This window comes from Arachis duranensis, chromosome 1 (assembly GCF_000817695.3).
Source record: "Arachis duranensis cultivar V14167 chromosome 1, aradu.V14167.gnm2.J7QH, whole genome shotgun sequence".
Taxonomy (NCBI): Eukaryota; Viridiplantae; Streptophyta; class Magnoliopsida; order Fabales; family Fabaceae; genus Arachis; species Arachis duranensis.
In genome coordinates this window covers 91,866,683-91,885,057 of record NC_029772.3, presented here as the reverse complement: position 1 = coordinate 91,885,057, position 18,375 = coordinate 91,866,683, and the positions used below count along the sequence as shown (strand labels likewise).

Genomic DNA, 18,375 nt, shown 5'->3' with positions numbered 1-18,375 from the left:
GGAACGAAGATGGAGAGGAGAGAAAAAGGGAGGATTGTGGAATTAAAAAAAGTTCGGCCTTTTGATAATTTGCAAAATAGAGAAAGCCCAAAACTAGATTTCATTAAGCCCACAGCAAAGTTCATGATCTCTTTGGTTAGAAAAGATTGCCGAGGGAAATACCAAAAAGAATAGAGGTTCATGTTGGCTGGAAGGAACCGCTACAAGGCTGGATTAAACTTAACACGGATGGAGCAACAGATAAAAATCCTGGCATTGCGGGATGTGGTGGCTTATTGAGAAACCACTTAGAAAGATGGGTTGCAGGCTTTATGGTCAATATTGAAAAATGTACAGCATATATAGCTGAGTTATGGGGTATATATCATGGATTGAAGGTTGCTTGGGACATAGGGATTCGAAAGGTTATTATAGAATCAGATTCTAAATCTGCGGTAGAAACTCTGGTTCACAAAGAAAAAATAGAGGAACATCCTGAAGCTTTGGTGCGTAGCATAGGAGAGTTCATAAAAAGAGACTGGCAGATCAAGATAAAGCACACCTACAGGACAGGAGAGCTAAGAAGGATTCTTGGTGAAGATATTAGGGGCACGATGTTGCCAAGGCTAGTTTCTGGTTGTTAGTTTCTTTTTGTTAGGCGTAAAGCCCCTTTGTTTACCGAAAAAAAAAAAAAAGAATTGCAGAGTGACGCCCTGCAAAGTTTGGTCTAGTGACATTTGTGTATGCCTTGCTAGAGAGGGCATCAGGGTTCAAATCCTAGCTATGACTAGGAAGTGGTTATATGGAACCTATGGGGAGGGAAGAGGGGTGTGTGTTAGGGTGTATGACCAAAAGAAAAATTGAATCATTCATTCGGTTCACATATGATAACAACTAAGAGGGAAGAGTATTATGACACCATCAACAATGATCAGTTCGGCTCTACCAAACCTAAAATTACCCAACAAATCAGTGATGGATATCTGAATAAAATGAATCATGGGAAATGCATTTCAACAATTAAAGCACATCGACAAGTTCCCAATTTTTTACATACTGGTTTTCTTATTTGGGGTGAAGACATTTGGTTAATACTTATAGTTCTTAGCTTGGTACAATGCCATGTACATGTTACCGATTTTAGCAAACTTTCTACTCTACCTATTTTAGCAAAATGGTTATCAGTCCAACAGCTTGCATGGTAGAGAAAATATTCAGGCATTCAGAGATGAATTTGTGAACTGAATGTTTAGAAGAAACAAAAAAATGTGATTTTTTCAAAACAGGAAAAATAACTATGAAGAAGTGGAGTCACTAATCAAACTAGACCTTCAGATAGTACTAGCCATTCAAGATCAAACTATCCGCCTCAAGGGCATAAGAAAACTTAAAGGCTTACACGGTAAACAACTATTAATACCAATCATCTTCACAAATTTGAATCTAAACCAAAAGTAATTTCACAGCTTCAAACATAAGTAATGCAAGTGGATTATTAATGATCATGGAACCATTTTCAGCCACAATTGGATTTTACCTTTTCCTAGTATCTACGTATCTATACATGAGAGGAATTACATGGAAGCCAAGCAAAAGCCTAAGGAAGAAAACAGAAGTGCAGCTTAGGGTTTGGCAAGAAGATTCAGAATTAAATAAAAGAATAATGGCTAATGAACTAAGCATGCAACATTTGCCAATATGTTATCTCATATAGTTTAGTTTATGATAAAACAATCTGCCCCTGTATAACATGGGTCGATCACTTTGTCATATAAGATTAGTTTCAAAGTACACATAACAATATTGCCTCCTCTTATTAACTATTACATTGGTTCAGTCATTCAGAGCCTCAAACCAGGACACATAGGCTACCCTTTTCAAGGAGATACATTAGTAATTGCAAGAAGAGGCTATGCAGTAAGTCGCTTACAAGACAGAACCAGGATGTATGTTATATGTGCTATTTCTCTCAACCGATGCATGGATATCCAACGTTCAGTACAGAGAAAAGCCAGCATAACAGGATTACAGGAACCATGACGAGCGGAGGAAACTATGTAATTGTTGAAGTGTGTGTAAACTTATAAAACAAGTCTTGAGGGATTGAATACATATTATCATGTCCAAGCTAATCAATAAAACAATGCTACAGGCACAAAGAAGTAAAGCAACACGGACAGTGCTTAAGTTCCAACTTCCAAACAATGGTTCGACCAATTCTAGAACCCGGTTTGCAACCAACAGAGATAGATGAGTATTCCACATCCACCCATCACCCATCTTGGACAGGGGCCAAGACAGTGAGTCAATATTATACCCCTGCCAAAAATGAATAAACTCAACCTAGTGAGATTATTCATCTCTCAAGTGGTAGTACTAGGACTTGTATATCCTAAGTCCTACCTAAATACACACATAACACTAATACTAGTACTTGATAAATCATCAAAAATTCATCAATTGATCCCAATATAAAACAGATCATTCATTTTCATTTTTATTTCCATATGACAACTGTACAACTAGAAGCAAAATTGGTGCAGATGGTGGAGTAGTATAAGAATGATGGAGAATTGACATAGCAATGAATGAATGAAGTGAAAATTAAGGAGAGGGCTTGAAAGTGTAAGGCTGTGGGAGAGACAACGGACCTCTTCTTGAGGCATTGTCATCGAGAAGCCTCTGAACCCTCTTGTTCTGGCAGTACTGCCTGTCAAAGTGTTTCACCTGACACAACAACACAAATAACAGATTAGAAAGAAAAAGAATTAGAAAGAAGAAGAAGAAGAAGAACGTGTTCCCCTACCCAAGAAGAACGGCATTGTTTAACAAATTGATCCCTTGATTGCTTGCATTCCACCGGGTAGAGCAAACCCACCGATGCAATCTCCGTCGGCTTCTTATCACACTCCTTCTCCAGGCACGCGTAGAATGCATCACGTGCCTTTATTCCAGTTCCCAATCAATAATCAAATAAATAAATTCAGAAGAAGAAGAAGAAGAAGAAGAGAGACCTTGTAACAATCTTCCCTAGCTTTTGTGAGAACGTCGGTGTGGACTTTGTCAGAGTTTCCGTCTGCGAAAGCTTCTAGAGCCATCGGATTTTGATGAACGCACAGCACAGCACAACCCTTCTGCACCTGAACGAGAACGAGCTTACTACTCGGCTTAGGCATTAGGCACAAGTCACGTTCTCTTCGTCCCAAAACATTGTAATGGGCCAGAGTTTACGCTTTCACCAACATGGACTCATAAAACCAGGCCCATCACTACGGGTTTGTGAAGTTGTGTTCGTATCCCTTGCCAATATTTTTGTCACTCTTTTCTAAAATAAACTTTTTCAATAGTTTATAAAAATTCACATACATTTTTTTATCAGTTGTGTTACAAGCTTGATGTAAATGAGAAAAAAAAATTGAAGTAGCTTATACACAATTAATATTCTCTTTCCGGATTCCATCAAGGGTATCAATAATTCAAAAGACAACTTCAAACAAAAGGCTAATAAATTCAGCTACATCTAACAGAGTATCTAAGATACCTATAACTATTCAAAACTCCATAAAATTCAATAATAATCAAGATCCTGAAAATTGGTTCGAATTGGCCGGTCAAACCATAAACTCAAATCAATCAGATGTCAAAACTGAGAGTTTTAAAAATCGTCATTAGACTGTTAAATTAGCTAAAAATTAGTCAGTCAAACCGAACCGAAATTTGACTGCTTTTTTGAATTTTGCTCAAGACAGCACCATTTGGTTTAGATTTAGAGGAACCTTAACCAAAACGCGCAACAGTGATCACCTTCGAGCCACTCTCTTTTTCCTTCCTCTCATCGAGCTCCTCCCTCACTCCCTCATTTCTGTACAACCACCGGCTTGTCGCCACTTCGAACTTCGAAGCCAACGTCGCAACTTCATTCTCCTCCATCGTGCAGCAACCGTTTGAAATTCGAAACCACCGTTGCCACTGCAACTGGTCTCGCCCCTGCCTCCATCGCGCAACCACTGTCCCATCGGCGCCAGCTCTATTCCACTGCGCTCCTGCCCCTTCAGCCCTCGGTTGTGTCCTGTTCCCATCTTGCTCAGTCTACTCTGTTCTAGCTTGTAGGTATTAATTCTTTTGTAACTATAATTGAATAATTGTCGAAAAATTATTGTTAGTTAATCTGTGAACTTTGCTGTTATTACTGAGTTGAATAATTGTTCTTAGTTAATCTGTGAACCTTGTTGTTGTTATTGGGTTGAATAATTGTTGAATAATTTTGAATAATTATTGTTAGTTAATCTGTGAACCTTGCTGTTGTTACTGGGTTGAATAGTTATTGAATAATTTTGACTCTTGAGATTACTGGGTTGCTGTGGGTTGCTGTGATATTGTAATTGGAATGTATTGTTATTGGATTGCTGGAAACTTTTACGTATAGATGAGAGTATCAACCAAGAAACAACTAGGAATAATAATGTAGTGAACAATTTGGCTTTAAATCCTATTGCTTCGAATGAAGCTTCTCTTCCACCTGAATCTAATGATAGTCAATCACAAACTTTTAATGTTCGGTAAAAAATTGATCCAGCTTGGAGATGTGTTGCTTTACAAGAAATAAACAAAAAACCACATTACAAATACTTTTTTTTCTAAGTACTCTTGGAGGAGGAGAAATTAATAGAATGAAGAAACATTTGACAAAGATAGGTGAAGATATTAAAAAGTGATCTAAAGTCCCTTGTGACATAGAAAAATAAATGGAAGGTTTATTGAAAGAAATTCAGAAAGGTAAAACTAATAAAAGAAAAGTAAGTTTTAATGAAGATAGTAGTGATGAGATATAGTATGCAATTGACGAAGCAATAGTGCAAGAAAAACAACAAACTCCGAGTCAGTTACCAACTAAGCAAGTGATTGGAGGCGATCCAAAATAGAAAGCAAAAATTATTATTCCTCCGATGTTTGCACCAAGATAAACTTCGGGAGATCAACCAAGTCTGAAAAGTATGTTTCAAAACAACGAGGTGCTTCATGAGGTTGATAAGCGAGTGGCTAGATGACTTTTGGATTGTAGGATTCCTTTCAATGTGATTATGTCACCATTTTTTTCAAGATATGCTGGATGGTGTTGCTGGCGTTGGGCCTGATTATAAAGGTCCTTCTTATGATTAGTTGAGGGTTCACTTATTAGCCAATCTCAGAAGAGAGTCTCAAATAGTTGTTGATGGCTATAAGATTGCTTGAAAAGAAACTGGTTGTACCCTCATGGCTGATGATTATTCGAAAGGGCTATGCTTTGTGAAATCTGTAGATGCTTCAAATGTGGTAAAAAAAAATGCTTGAAGCTTGTGTCACTTGTTTTCAAGGTGATTGAATGGACTAGGCTTGATAATATTGTACATGTAGTGACTAATAATATGACAAATTTTGTTGCAGTTGGTAGGCTTATCAATTAGAAATTTGAGAATATCCACTGGTCACCTTGTGCTGCTCATTGTTTGAATTTTATTCTAAAAGATATAAGCAGCATGCCGCAAATTTCTAACCTTGCATCACGTGCTTCAAATATTATAGTATTTGTGTATAATCATACGGTGTTCTTATCCTGGCTAAGACAAAGAACTATTTGAAAGGAGATTGTTCGTCCAGGTGCAACTCGTTTTGCCAATGTCTTCATCACATTGAAGTGTATCTTTGAGCACAAAGCGGATTTGCAAGCATTGGTTGTGGATGTACACTTTAGCGAACACAAATTAAGAAGGAGTGCTAATGATAGAGCTGTTAGTGCAATTATCATGGACAACAATTTTTGGGGTGATTGTTTTACTGCATGCAAACTTGTGAGTCCATTGATTAAACTGTTAAGGATTGTAGATACTGATGATAAACCATCATTGGGATATGTCTATGAAAGTATGATGAGAGCAGAAATTGCAATCAAAGAAATGTTTAAGCATAATAAAATTGCATATCAACCTTACAAAAAGATTATCAACTCAAGATGGGACAAACATTTAAAAAAAATCTTCATGAAACGGGCTTATTTCTTGAATAATCCTGCTTTTTTTTATGAAAATTATAAAGTAGCACATGATGTCATGCGAGGTTTACTTGATCTTGTTACATTGCAGTAAAAGATTAATTATTTAGATTTAGTTAAGATAATGAAAGAAGTACACTTATCTAGAGATCGAAAGGAAAGCTTTGATAGGCTTAAAGCTTTTCGAGCTGCAAAAAAACTTCAACCTGGTAAAAATATTTGTTTGATAGAATTTATTTTATATTTTTATTTCCTTAATTTTACAATTAATAGTTGGGTTATGGGATTGTAAATTGTAGATAAATGGTGGAGGTTGTTTGGTGGTTCTACTTCATGTTTACAAAACATGGCAATTCGCATTCTTAGCCAAGCATATGCTTTTTCAAGGGTGTGAAAAGAGTTGGAGTCTTTTTTTATCAGATTCATACGAAAAGAGGGAATAGATTGGAGCATAATAGGCTAAATGATATTGTGTATGATACATATAATTTGTGTTTTAAATCAAGATAATATATGTTTCATACTTTCATTTCATATCATTAGATCTTGTGTAGTTAATATGGTATATTATTTTTCATACATTGTGTCTAATTTGTTAGGAAAGAAAGACAAAAAAGAAAGTAAAATATGCAATATGATCCAATTGATTATGAAAGTATCAATTTGGCTATTGGGTGACGGAAAAGGTTGTTGAAAAAGAGTCTGATCTTCCTAGTAATGTTGAAGACTTTCTTCGCGAGTATTATAGTTTATTTTCCGATCATCTATTTCCATATCTTTAATCTTTAATTTATTGATAATGTGTTATATATTCCGTTAGATGATATTGATGTTGATTTTGATCAAAGTGGTGGTGGTGTTGATAGTGGTGGTAGTAGTAGTAGTACATTTTATACTGCATCACTTGATTTTTCGGGTCTAAGTAGTAAAAATAAAGGTGATGATCTCAATGAAGCAAACCTGTAGCAAGTTACAGCAAATTTTGATGATTGATGACAAACTTAGATGTTGGCATTTTATGTTTGTTTTTTTATTAGGGTAGAGTTTTTTTTTCCTTTGAAATTTGGCAAAAATTTCAAAAATGTCCCTAAGTTTTATTTTATTTCAAATTTATCCCAAAAGTTTTCGATTTGCATCAAATATATCATCAACGGCTAAATTTCCAAAAAATCTAAGATCAATCTAACAACAATGCATGAAAATTAAGCTTGATTTACTTGTGTTAGGCGTTGTTCTTATGAAATTGTTGTTAAATTGGTCTTCAATTTTTTGAAGAATTAGCCGTCACAGGTATATTTGATGTAAATAAAAAATTTTTGGGACAAAATTAAAACAAAATAAAATTTAGGGATATTTTTGAAACTTTTATCAAATTTCAAGGACAAAAAGTATACTTTACCCTTTTTATTATTATTTGACTTTTGAGTTTGTATTTGAATGAGATCATAATATTGTGGTTTATGTACTACTTTTATTTTGGATAATATTTTAAAGTTTATATTAGACGATAATTATGTTTTACTGTGTTTATTTATATTTTATTTGTTATTTTATTATAAAACAGTTTTTCCAATTAAACCATCATCGAATAAGTTGAATGACTGGTTCAATTTTCATAACCTTGATAATAATTTCTACTTGATACCAAAGGTTCCATTTGTCTTCGTGTTTGAAGTTTTTGTCCACCCTATAAACAATTTCAATATTATGAAATAAATGTTCTATGCACTTTGTCTTGTTCCTTAGAAATCTTTGCTCCCAACTTGTTTTTATTATTTCCGTTAACCCAACCCACTATTCTTTTGTAGTTCACCATCATTTTTGTATCTCTCTCTCGCATCAAGCTCCTCAATCAAGAATTGCACAACTTCTTGAACGCCTTTAAATAAAGTTTCTCTTCTTTTTTTTTAGCTGCAACATTGCCCATGAAGCATTCGAATTCACCTACAGAGTTTGTTACATATCCTCCCACTATATACATATTTATTTTTAATTTGTACATCACACTGTCACTACACAAACTTTTTTCCTTCCCAGCATCAGCATTAGCAACTCTGTAATGTATCTTTTTTCCTTTCTCATACTCCATTATAAAACTAAATTCCTAATATGTTCCCAAGCACAATTCTAAGATATTATCTAATTTTCAAAAATCATCCAATTTCTACACCTCCAAACAGTCCATATAATACCAAAGAAATAAATTATTTAGCTTTTTTTTTTTATTTTGGACACACATTGATCTATCAATCCCTCAAACCAAGTTCTAATATCCCAAGATTCCACCCAACACTCATTTTTCCAACATAGAGCCATCCACCACAGTTTAGATACATACTTACAATGTAGAAAAATGTGGTTCACTGTCTCTGGTTTGTTACCACAAAGTATACAAATATCTTCACATTGAAAATTTGGTGGTCAACACTCCCAAGATCACGAATCATGTTAGCATTTCTACTCTTAGTGGAAAAACACCTTGCCAAACATTATCAAAACCATATGAGGGGGGACGTTTAACTTGTGATACCATTGATAGGAAGTTTGTTTGAGATCATAGATGGATTTTCTCCTTTTTTTTGTTGGATATCCTTAATGGTACTTCTTGAGGTTATTGAGCTTGTTATATGGGTTGGGGTTGAGGAGGATTCTCATTATTTTTCTGTGCTGTAGCAGTATCTTGAACAACAATAATATTCTCATTGTTCTCTTGTACTGTAACTGGATCTACAGTAGGATTCTCATTGTGCTCTTATACTATAATTGTATCTTGAACAATAATAGGCACAAAGACCTGATCATTGTCAGTTATAGAATCCTCGTCAAAAGCAACATTCCTAATATTTTCTTCTTCCCCAAACTCAACATTCTCAAGAAATCTCACATTTCCCATTTCAAAAATAGACATTGATGCAGGAATGTAAAACTTGTACTCCAAATATGCAAATGCTTTATACTAGGCCTTTTCCTAATCCAAATTTCATATGGAGTTTTGTTAACTGCTTTGCCTGGCACCCTATTAAGGATGTACACTGCGGTCTTTAAGCCTTCACCCCAAAGTGATTCAAGCAAGGAAGAATGACTAATCATACTTCCCACCATATCCTTAAGAGTTCGGTTCCTTCGCTCTGCAACACCATTCATGCTAGGTTTGCCTGGCATGGTGTATTACAGAACAATACCACACTCCTCTATAAAAAGAGCAAAAGGCTCGGGACGTTGCTCACCTGAACTGTCATATCTTCCGTAGTATTCACCACCACGATAAGATTTGACAGTTTTAATTTTCTTTCCAAGTTGAAGTTCAACTTCAGCTTTGAAAGACTTGAAAACATCCAAGGCTTGGGACTTTTCATGAATTAAATATAGATACTCGTAACGAGAGTAATCATCCATGAACGTAACAAAGTACCATTGTCCATTCCAAGAAATAGTAGGGAATGGGCCACATATATCGGTATGTATCAGTTCTAAGACATCTTTAGTTCTCTCAGCACCTAATTTCCTTTCATTTGTCTTTTTGCCCTTTATGCACTCAATGCAGACTTCAAAGTCTGCCAAATTTAGGAGTTCAAGAATTCCATCCGACACGAGCCTCTGAATTCTCTGTTTAGAGATGTGACCTAGGCGTTTGTGCCATAATGATGCTGAATTCTCATTTAGTTTTTGTTTTGTACCCATTTGCAGTATTTCATTATTATAGGAATTTAGGTCAAGCCTATATAGGTTATCCACCAAATGACCATAGCAAATATTATTTGAATTACAAAAGAGACTGACTGACTTTATTGTCTCCAAACAAACAAAAATAACCTGATTTGTCCAAATGAGAAATAGAAACCAAATTCCGTCTAAATGACGGTACATAAAATGTCTCTAATAAATCCAAGTAAAATCTACTCATGGAACATAATCTAAAGGTTCCTATAGCTTCGACTGCAACTATATTGCCATCTGCCACATAGATATATCTTTCAGCATCACTTGGTGATCGGCTCCACAGGCAATCCTGCATAGTAATATTTACATGAGTAGTAGCAGCATAATCTACCTACCAAGTATCAAGAGGTACATAACTTAAACTAGCCTCAGAACAAACGAAAGTAAGAATTATACCATTCTTTAAACACCAAGTGGCATATTTGGTACAATCCTTTTTCATATGTCCCACCTTCTTACAGAAGAAACAGGTTGAAATTTGATCATGTTTCTTAGCCCTTTTCTGCTGAGAAGACACATCTGTAGTAGTATCACGCTTTCTTTTATACTGAGAAGATGAAGCCATGTGAGCACTTTCAGTCTTATCTTGTTGTAGCCTTTCTTCTTCTTGCACACATTGAGATATAAGCTCATTTAAGGACCAAGTGTCCTTCAAAGTGTTATAACTCACTTTGAATTGCCCAAAGTGTGCAGGAAGGGAAATCAAAATAAAATGCACGAGTAAATCTTCAGACAGATCTAACTTTAGTGCTTTCAATTTTGAAACAAGATGAGACATTTCCATAATGTACTCCATTATGTTTCCTTTACCTTTATACCTCATGGAGACAAGTTTGCTCAAAAGGCTACTTGCCTCCATCTTTTTATTCTTAGTAAAGAATAATACTTCAACACCTTTTATAAACTGTTTGGCATCTTTATCCTCAGTAATTGAGCCCCGAAATGCCTCAGAAATTGAGTATTTCATGATCATAATGCTCATTCGATTGGATCTCTCCCACTACTCTATTTTAACCTCATTGAGATTTTTTAGAGTGGAAGTGGGTTTTCCCTCTCGAAGAGCTATATCTAGATCCATACAACCGAGGACAATCTCCACGGTATCCTTCCAAACTTTAAAATTTGAATCATTTAGCATAGGAATACTGCTAATTTGTGCAGAAATATTGGTAGTTGAAGCCATAGTTTTTGGATTAGAACAAAAGAATATGCAGTAAACATTAGTTAAATAATGGGAAAAAATCCATATTGAGATATCTAGAACAACATTATTTCAATCTTTGGATAGAAAAATTAACTGTAAGTGATACTCTCATTGCAGTAATCAAATATTGTCAAAATTCATGTCACACATCAAGCCTTTTTTTGGATCGACTGAATGCGCACATAGAAACTTAAACATCGCAACTTATTTATTACTGCATATATTTTATCTTAATTGGCTAAACAATAACCTTCCTTTGGGCCGATTATTAATCGCATAATTAATAAAAAATAAACAAAAGTGTGCAATGCTTATTATTTAGCCAAACAATAAACTTTCTTTGGGTCGATTATTGTTCGCATAAATAATAAGCATTACATTATTCTTAATTAGTTGCCCAAACATGTATTTACCATCAATATGTGTATATAATTTGGCCAAATATAAACCTTCCTTTGGGCTGACTAATATTCGCATGAATCACATATCACCATATTTCTAATGTTTTAAATAAATCAATTTTCACAAAAGATGCTACTTTGGCAGCATAATGTTCAATCAAATTATTCCAAAATCAAATCTTTATAAAATAAGTGGGTATAATAATCTAAATTGTTACTAGTTTCCTTATGTAACAATTTTTAAATAAATTTAAATCGCAAAACGATTTAAATCTTAATGGTATCTTTTTAGAACTTAAAGAAAACATGATTATAACTGAATTCATGTGCCAAAAAATATTCTTAATCCATTAAAATTAAAATTAATCATTATATAAATTAAATGCCAAATTGGTCTCGTATAATATATTTATCAGGCCTGTTACACATACAAGCCTTTTTGGCTTACAAGTTCTAAAAGTCGGCCCAAACCCAACAAAAAGCACACGCACTACACTCCCCCACAATCGAGCGTAAACACACGCGCCTTACTCAACCGTTTCATTTTTCCGAAGCGTGCTCGTTATGAAAGACTCTTCCTCCTCTTCCTCAATCAATACCCAAACCGTCGAGATTCAAGGCACATTCGAAACCAACTGCAATTCTAAAGAAACTGTCCAACTCCTCGCGAAAAGTAGAAGAAATCAAGAAGAAAACATACAAATCTCCATCAAAAAACACCAAAAAGAACAAACAAACATTATTCAAGGTACTGTTTTACCGTTCTTTTAGGTTTTTCACATTTCTGTTTCTGATTTCGAAATCGAAGCACTATATCGTCCGTATTTCTCTCTCTGTTTCACTGTTCTTGGTTTAGATCTCATATTACTATTCTGATAAAACTATTTTTCGTTTATGCTATTTTATGTACTTCTAGTGAATGGTTTAACATGTGTTTTGATCTATTTTGGTACATATTTTGTGCATGTTTACATTTTTTTTAAGTAGGTTTGTATACATATAAACTCTGTATTGATTTTCAGGTGAAATGATTTTTGGTGGCACACTACAATGTAAGCACACACACACACACTACAAGTCAATTTTTCTTAATACAAATATAGGTTATTTAAATGAATCTATTTTTGCTTTGTTTACAGCACACCAAAGACTTGAAGTGTGCCACCAGACTATTGATTGAAAAATTTGAAAAAATGAGCGAGCCACAAAAAGTGATTGTTCGTGAATTAGATTTTGGTGGACTCATGCACATCCCACCATTGAATGTGTCTCACAAACTATTAAAGGAGTTGGCTAACTCCTTTAAATTGGACAAAACACACTAGAAACAAGCTATGGTTCCTTTAAAGTTAATTCCAAAATAATAGGGGCTGCCCTTGGCCTCAATGCATCAAGTAACTGATTACAGAAAACATCTATACTTCCATTCTCTGTAATATATTCTTTGTAATATCTTATTCTGATCTTATATAATCAAGCAATAAATTTAGGAGTATATGAGTAATATTTGGGTGTATTTCAAGTGATTTGGAGTGTAAATTATTTTCTTTTTTGTAGGAGATCTATTTCCTGATAAATTGAGTTATAAGAAACTTTCTGAATAGAACAAACTGAATTTTAGAAGGTTCCAGGGGAAGACTCTAAAGAATCTAACCGATGACATGATGAGTATTGGTGTTGAAAACGAACAAGATCGCCTGATGTTCAAGAGGATTTTCATCCTCTATATTCAGATGGCATTCTTATTGCCAACAACAATAAAAAAATCTCTCCTGTGCACCTAGCTCCAATTTTTAAGATGAAATGGAGGGCAACTGCGGAGCCCATGTGCTGAATTTCATCATCAAAGGCATAACTGATTACCGTCTGAAAAAGAAAAAATAATCGACGGCTGTCTCTTTGCCTTGATGATAATCTATTTCCATCTAGCAAAAAACAAAGACAAGAAAGGAGAAGAAAACCCTAGACTGCCCTAGTTAGCAATTAGAATAGAGAGCAGTTGGTTGCAAGGATGAGAGCAGAAATAGACAGAGATATGGTAAGTGAACAGAATACCTTCTCTAATTCGGGTGTATTTTATTTATGTAGATGCTGTAAACTGACATTTCTACTGTTTCAGAGCATCGTAAAGAAGGCAGAAACAAAAAAGAAATTGAAAGAAAAAAAAGAAACATAATATTGTACGACAGACAGACATGTTTAGTTCCCTGTACTGTTTGAGCATCTCTGCTTGATTGGGACAGCAAGAATGTGAATGATGCAACACAACCTTCGAAATGATCCAAGCACCAACATCCTTCAATGTGTGTATATAAATTCTTCCAGATTAATTTAAACCAGCAGTGAGATTTGTCTTCTCGGTCGGAGATATTTTTTATTTCCATTTTCCCTCTCTGCTACATGTAATCAATTGATTCTTAATTTCGTTTCCCTTCTTATTTGTGCTCTAAACTCTTGTAGAAAAACCTGCAGCCTTTGCATAGTCCTTGTAGAAATTTGCAGCATTTTCAACTGACCTTGGGAATAAACTAGTCATCAACAACACAGTGGGGCTGCAAAATACACCAAAAAATACACCATGTTAAAAACAAGCATATACTATAGAGTTTCTGCACGTCATAAAAAATAACACTTCAACTAAAAACAAGCATAAACTGTAACAAAAATAATTCAACTAAAAGAATAAAACAATTCACCCTCCGTCAAATGAAAAGCCATAAACTGCAAATACACCCAAACTTCCTGAAAAGACACCCAAATAGTTCTAATCTACACCCGAACATCTGGTATAAAATGCATAAAATTAATCAAAACTAGTACATTAGATTCAATTCACAGTCAATGTTCACGCATTAATTTCACATTCAATGTTCACGCATTATTCAGCTACACAATCATAAACGACTAACTGCATCAAATTCAAATTCAATAATTAACTAAAACTAAATCACACCTCAGGAACTTCATTCGATTCAAATTCAAAATTCACTTCGCTCTGGTTCAGCTGACGATCTGAAGTTGAATTATCCATTATTTTTAAAACGATTTCAAAGTTTGATTTCAGAAACCATAAAAATCGAGAAAAATAAAGCAAGAAAACAGAGAGAGAAATGCACGTAAATAACGAAGGAGAAAGCAGTGAGAAAAAGAAATCATCTTTAAAACGATTTCAAAGCTTGATTTCAGAAACCATAAAAATCGAGAAAAATAAAGCAAGAAAACAGAGAGAGAAATGCACGTAAATGACGAAGGAGAAAGCAGTGAGAAACGCACGTAAACAACGAATGAGAAGGCAAAGAGAAAAACATGAACGAGATCAAACAAAGAAGGCAAGAAATTCGAAAAAGGAAAGGAAATCCTTTGAAAAAAAAGAATTTATATATTCGCGCGTTAATTGATTTAAAAGACTGTTAAGGAGGCGCGTGAAGCACACATGCCATAAGAGGCGCATTTGAGGGTAAAGCACTTGTAACACTTGTAAGTATTAATCACTTGTATGCTGAGATTATTTAAATTAATATATGTATTGCCCACAAACAAATTAGGAAATTAAAATAATTTCCTAACAACTTACAATGTAGAAAAATGTGGTTCACTGTCTCTGGTTTGTTACCACAAAGTATACAAATATCTTTACATTGAAAATTTGGTGGTCAACGCTCCCAAGATCACGAATCATGTTAGCATTTCTACTCTTAGTGGAACAACACCTTGCCAAACATTATCAAAAGCATATTTCATCGGCGGCTCTTCTTATGTCTTTTCCATGGCAATGGTCATAAAACTCTTTGTCGTGTACTTCTCATCCTCTCCAAATTTCCACGCCAAGATATTCCTATAACATGCACAAAGATACACACTTTTCAATAAATATTAGAGGAATGCTAGGGAGACAGCAACTTTTGGAATTTATAGCCATTAAATAGCCATTAATGAGGCTTTTAATGGTGTGAGATTTCATCAAATGGCTCACTTTTCTTTACTGGTTACATGTTGGCCAAAATTTGATAAAGTTGTTGGCCCCTTAAACTTTTTCTAAATATTATAACTTTGTTAATTGTGTTTTTTCTCTCTCAAATTTTTTTTTTCGCCATTGAAAATTCCAAATCCAAGATGTTTCCATCCACACACATAGTCATAGATGCAATGATTTTTCAACTTTGACACACTGAATAGTCTAAAGACTCTTGCGTGTAATGATATATCTCATATCCATATGTCCTTCTAGAATTTGACCCTCTTGTCATCATCCAAACACATCTTCCATAATTCTCTATTTATTTCATGAAAAAATTCACTTTTATTTGCAATGTTAATAATATCTTTCCATAGTCCAGTCACACCTTTACACTCATGCTCAGCCATACGCGAATTCATCTCAATGTAATAACACGAACGCACCACCTTCTTCTACAAGGGCTCATCCACGAAATTCATCTCAATGTTAGAAAATTTCCACCAATATTTAAACAACATAGCTACATTACTCATTGCTAAATCCTCAATGCCCAAGCCACCATGCTCTTTTGGTTGTTACAGTTATTTTCATATGAAATTGATATTTAAAAATCGTTAGATAATTTGATTAATTTTACGAAATCATAATTCTCAACTTCATGTGAGTGTTTACCGTAATAGTTTAATTTTTTTCTGAATAAAATAAAAAAGCATTTATTTTTAGATTGTCTTGAAAATGAATTTTTGTTACAAATAAACCTCTCTTTTCAGATAAATTATTATAATGTACATGATTTTAAAATTTTTATAATATACCTTTTGCAACGATTTAATATGAAAAAAATGTAATGTTTAGTATTAAATCATAATGTCCTACCACCGGCTAAGATTTAGTTGGAGTCATCTTAAAGCTATTAAATTGTATTCTCTACCAGAATTTAACATGATATTTAATATTAAAAAAGTAAATTTGTGTGATATAAATATTATAATAATAAAAATATAATGAAGTGTTTTTATTAATAATGTAAGTTTTCATAATTTTTTAGATAATTTTTTTCTCATGAACTTCCCAAAATTAATTAACCATTAACACTATTAGTCCACTGAAGAATGTTGGCCGTAGACCTTCATTACAAAGTTAACCCCTGACAAAACAAAAAAAAAATAGTTGACTCTCAAAATAATAGCATAATATAACAAATTTTATTGATTATTAATAATCAATATACAACAGTCATACATACATAAAATAATATCTGGCAATGATTTTTTTCCCTTACTCCATCACCATTTAAAAAATGTTTGTCGCTTATAAAAGTATAATATAATAGTTTAAATAATTTTTGCATAGATTATTTTTATTCAACAACAACAAACAACAATAAAGCATCTCACTAGGTGGATTTACATGAATCAAATAATATACCATTAAAATCTATCATATACCATATCTACAGAGAGACTGATTATATGTAGACTTATTTGACTACATAGTGGATGGTTTTCTTAGGTCTAGCTCTGCCTTTTACCTTTTATTCATCTTCTATTCCATCCACCTTTCTGAGAGTACATCACCAACCTTCTTAAGTGCCAATCCAGTTTGATGCGGGTTTTTTGTAGGGCGGGGCGGGGTCGGGTAGAGCAAAAACCCGCCCCTACCCGCCCCGTTGCCACCCCTAACCTTCTTCTTTTCTTATAATTATTTTTGTAATTCACTTGAATTTTAAGCTTGGTATCATTTTACATGGTATCAGAGCGAGAAGATCCAACTATGGCAGATAATTTAGCTAATCCGAATGTAAGCCCTTCATCAAATTTTGCTGCTGATTTTGAGAATTTCACCGCTTTCATGCGTCAATTCTCTCAGTTCCAGGCACATCTTGGCAGATCTAGTTCCTCTTCTGCAATTTCTGATCCGATTTGCCCTTATTTTCTTCATCCAGGAGAAAGTCCTGGTTTGGCTCTAATTCCGCTTAAATTGACACCTCAAAATTATTATCAGTGGTCGCACGATATGTGGAGAGCACTCAGATCGAAGAACAAGGTGAAATTCCTCGATGGATCCATTCTAAAACCAGGTGAAGGTGATCCTAATTTTGAAGCATGGGATAGGTGTAACAATTTTCTCCTCTCCTGGATCAACCTCTCTCTCAGCCCTGAAATCGCTAAGAGCGTGATGTGGATTAGCTCAGCTCCAGACTTGTGGAATGATTTAAAACGTCGTTACTCACAGGGAGATGTCTTTCGAGTTGGTGCGTTAAAAGAAGAATTTTATGCACTCAAACAAGGTGATCTTACTGTTACCTCTTACTTTGCTATGTTGAAAGCTATTTGGGAAGAATTAGAAAATTTACGTGCTATTCCTAGTTGTGTTGCTTGTGTTAATGGATGTTCATGTGGATTACGAATTGTTCGAGACTATGCTTCTGAGGAATATGTTGTCAAATTCTTAAAAGGATTGAATGAGCAATATTCAAATGTTAAATCACAAATCATGCTAATGAAGCCGTTACCTGAAATCAACACAGTACTATCTATGTTAACCCAACAAGAGCAAGAATTGAATTGTGACCCGTCAAATAGCAACATAGTGACTAACTCTTTAGAGGTGCAAACCTCAACTGGAGGCGGTTCATTTTCTGGAAGAGGCAGAGGTCGTGGACGAAATTTAGGTAGAGGAGGAAATCAAAAATCTTATAGTCGAGGCTACACTTCAAAGTTTTGTAGCTACTGTAATCGAATTGGTCATTTAGCAGAGACATGCTATAAGAAAAATGACTTTCTTACTCACCAAAAGCAGCGAGTAGCCAATCAACTTAGCACTGACGAGATAGTTGAGAATTCTAGTGCTGAGATTGCTGATTCTAACCAGGATAAAAAGAGCGATGATACAGTACTTGTGTTGACTCCAGATCAGAAGGAAACCTTACTAGTACTCCTTCAACAACCACGCATGCCAACTTCAAATAGTGTAAACCACATTACTTCTTCGGCCACCCTTACTCAACCAAAAGGTAGGCATTGCTTGAGTGTATCATCAAATTTTACTAAAACTTCTTGGATACTTGACAGTGGAGCTACTG

The 18,375-nt window shown here is 34.5% G+C and overlaps 1 protein-coding gene across 2 annotated transcripts; it reads right to left on the bottom strand.

The window, feature by feature from the left end:
• Positions 1-1,721: 1,721 nt before the first annotated feature.
• On the bottom strand, positions 1,722-3,168 carry LOC107459117 (uncharacterized). 2 transcript variants are annotated; one of them, XM_016077337.2, is made up of 4 exons: positions 2,994-3,165; positions 2,786-2,923; positions 2,631-2,706; positions 1,722-2,298 (listed from the first exon to the last, which is right to left on the bottom strand). In XM_016077337.2, the coding sequence occupies exons 1-4, from the start codon at positions 3,153-3,155 to the stop codon at positions 2,291-2,293; spliced, it is 384 nt and encodes a 127-aa protein (XP_015932823.1). In that variant the 5' UTR covers positions 3,156-3,165; the 3' UTR covers positions 1,722-2,290. The 2 variants fall into 2 exon arrangements, with proteins under 2 accessions (XP_015932823.1, XP_015932814.1); XM_016077328.2 differs by lacking the exon at positions 1,722-2,298 and having other exon boundaries at positions 2,331-2,706; positions 2,994-3,168.
• Positions 3,169-18,375: the final 15,207 nt, after the last annotated feature.

Excerpts from the sequence above, each read along its gene's own strand:
- LOC107459117 (XM_016077328.2), bottom strand. The coding sequence starts at position 3,155 with ATGCCTAAGCCGAGTAGTAAGCTCGTTCTCGTTCAGGTGCAGAAGGGT. Across the intron at positions 2,924-2,993 it reads CTAGGGAAGATTGTTACAAG|GCACGTGATGCATTCTACGC; the intron begins GTCTCTCTTCTT and ends ACTGGAATAAAG. Across the intron at positions 2,707-2,785 it reads AACAATGCCGTTCTTCTTGG|GTGAAACACTTTGACAGGCA; the intron begins GTAGGGGAACAC and ends TTGTTGTGTCAG.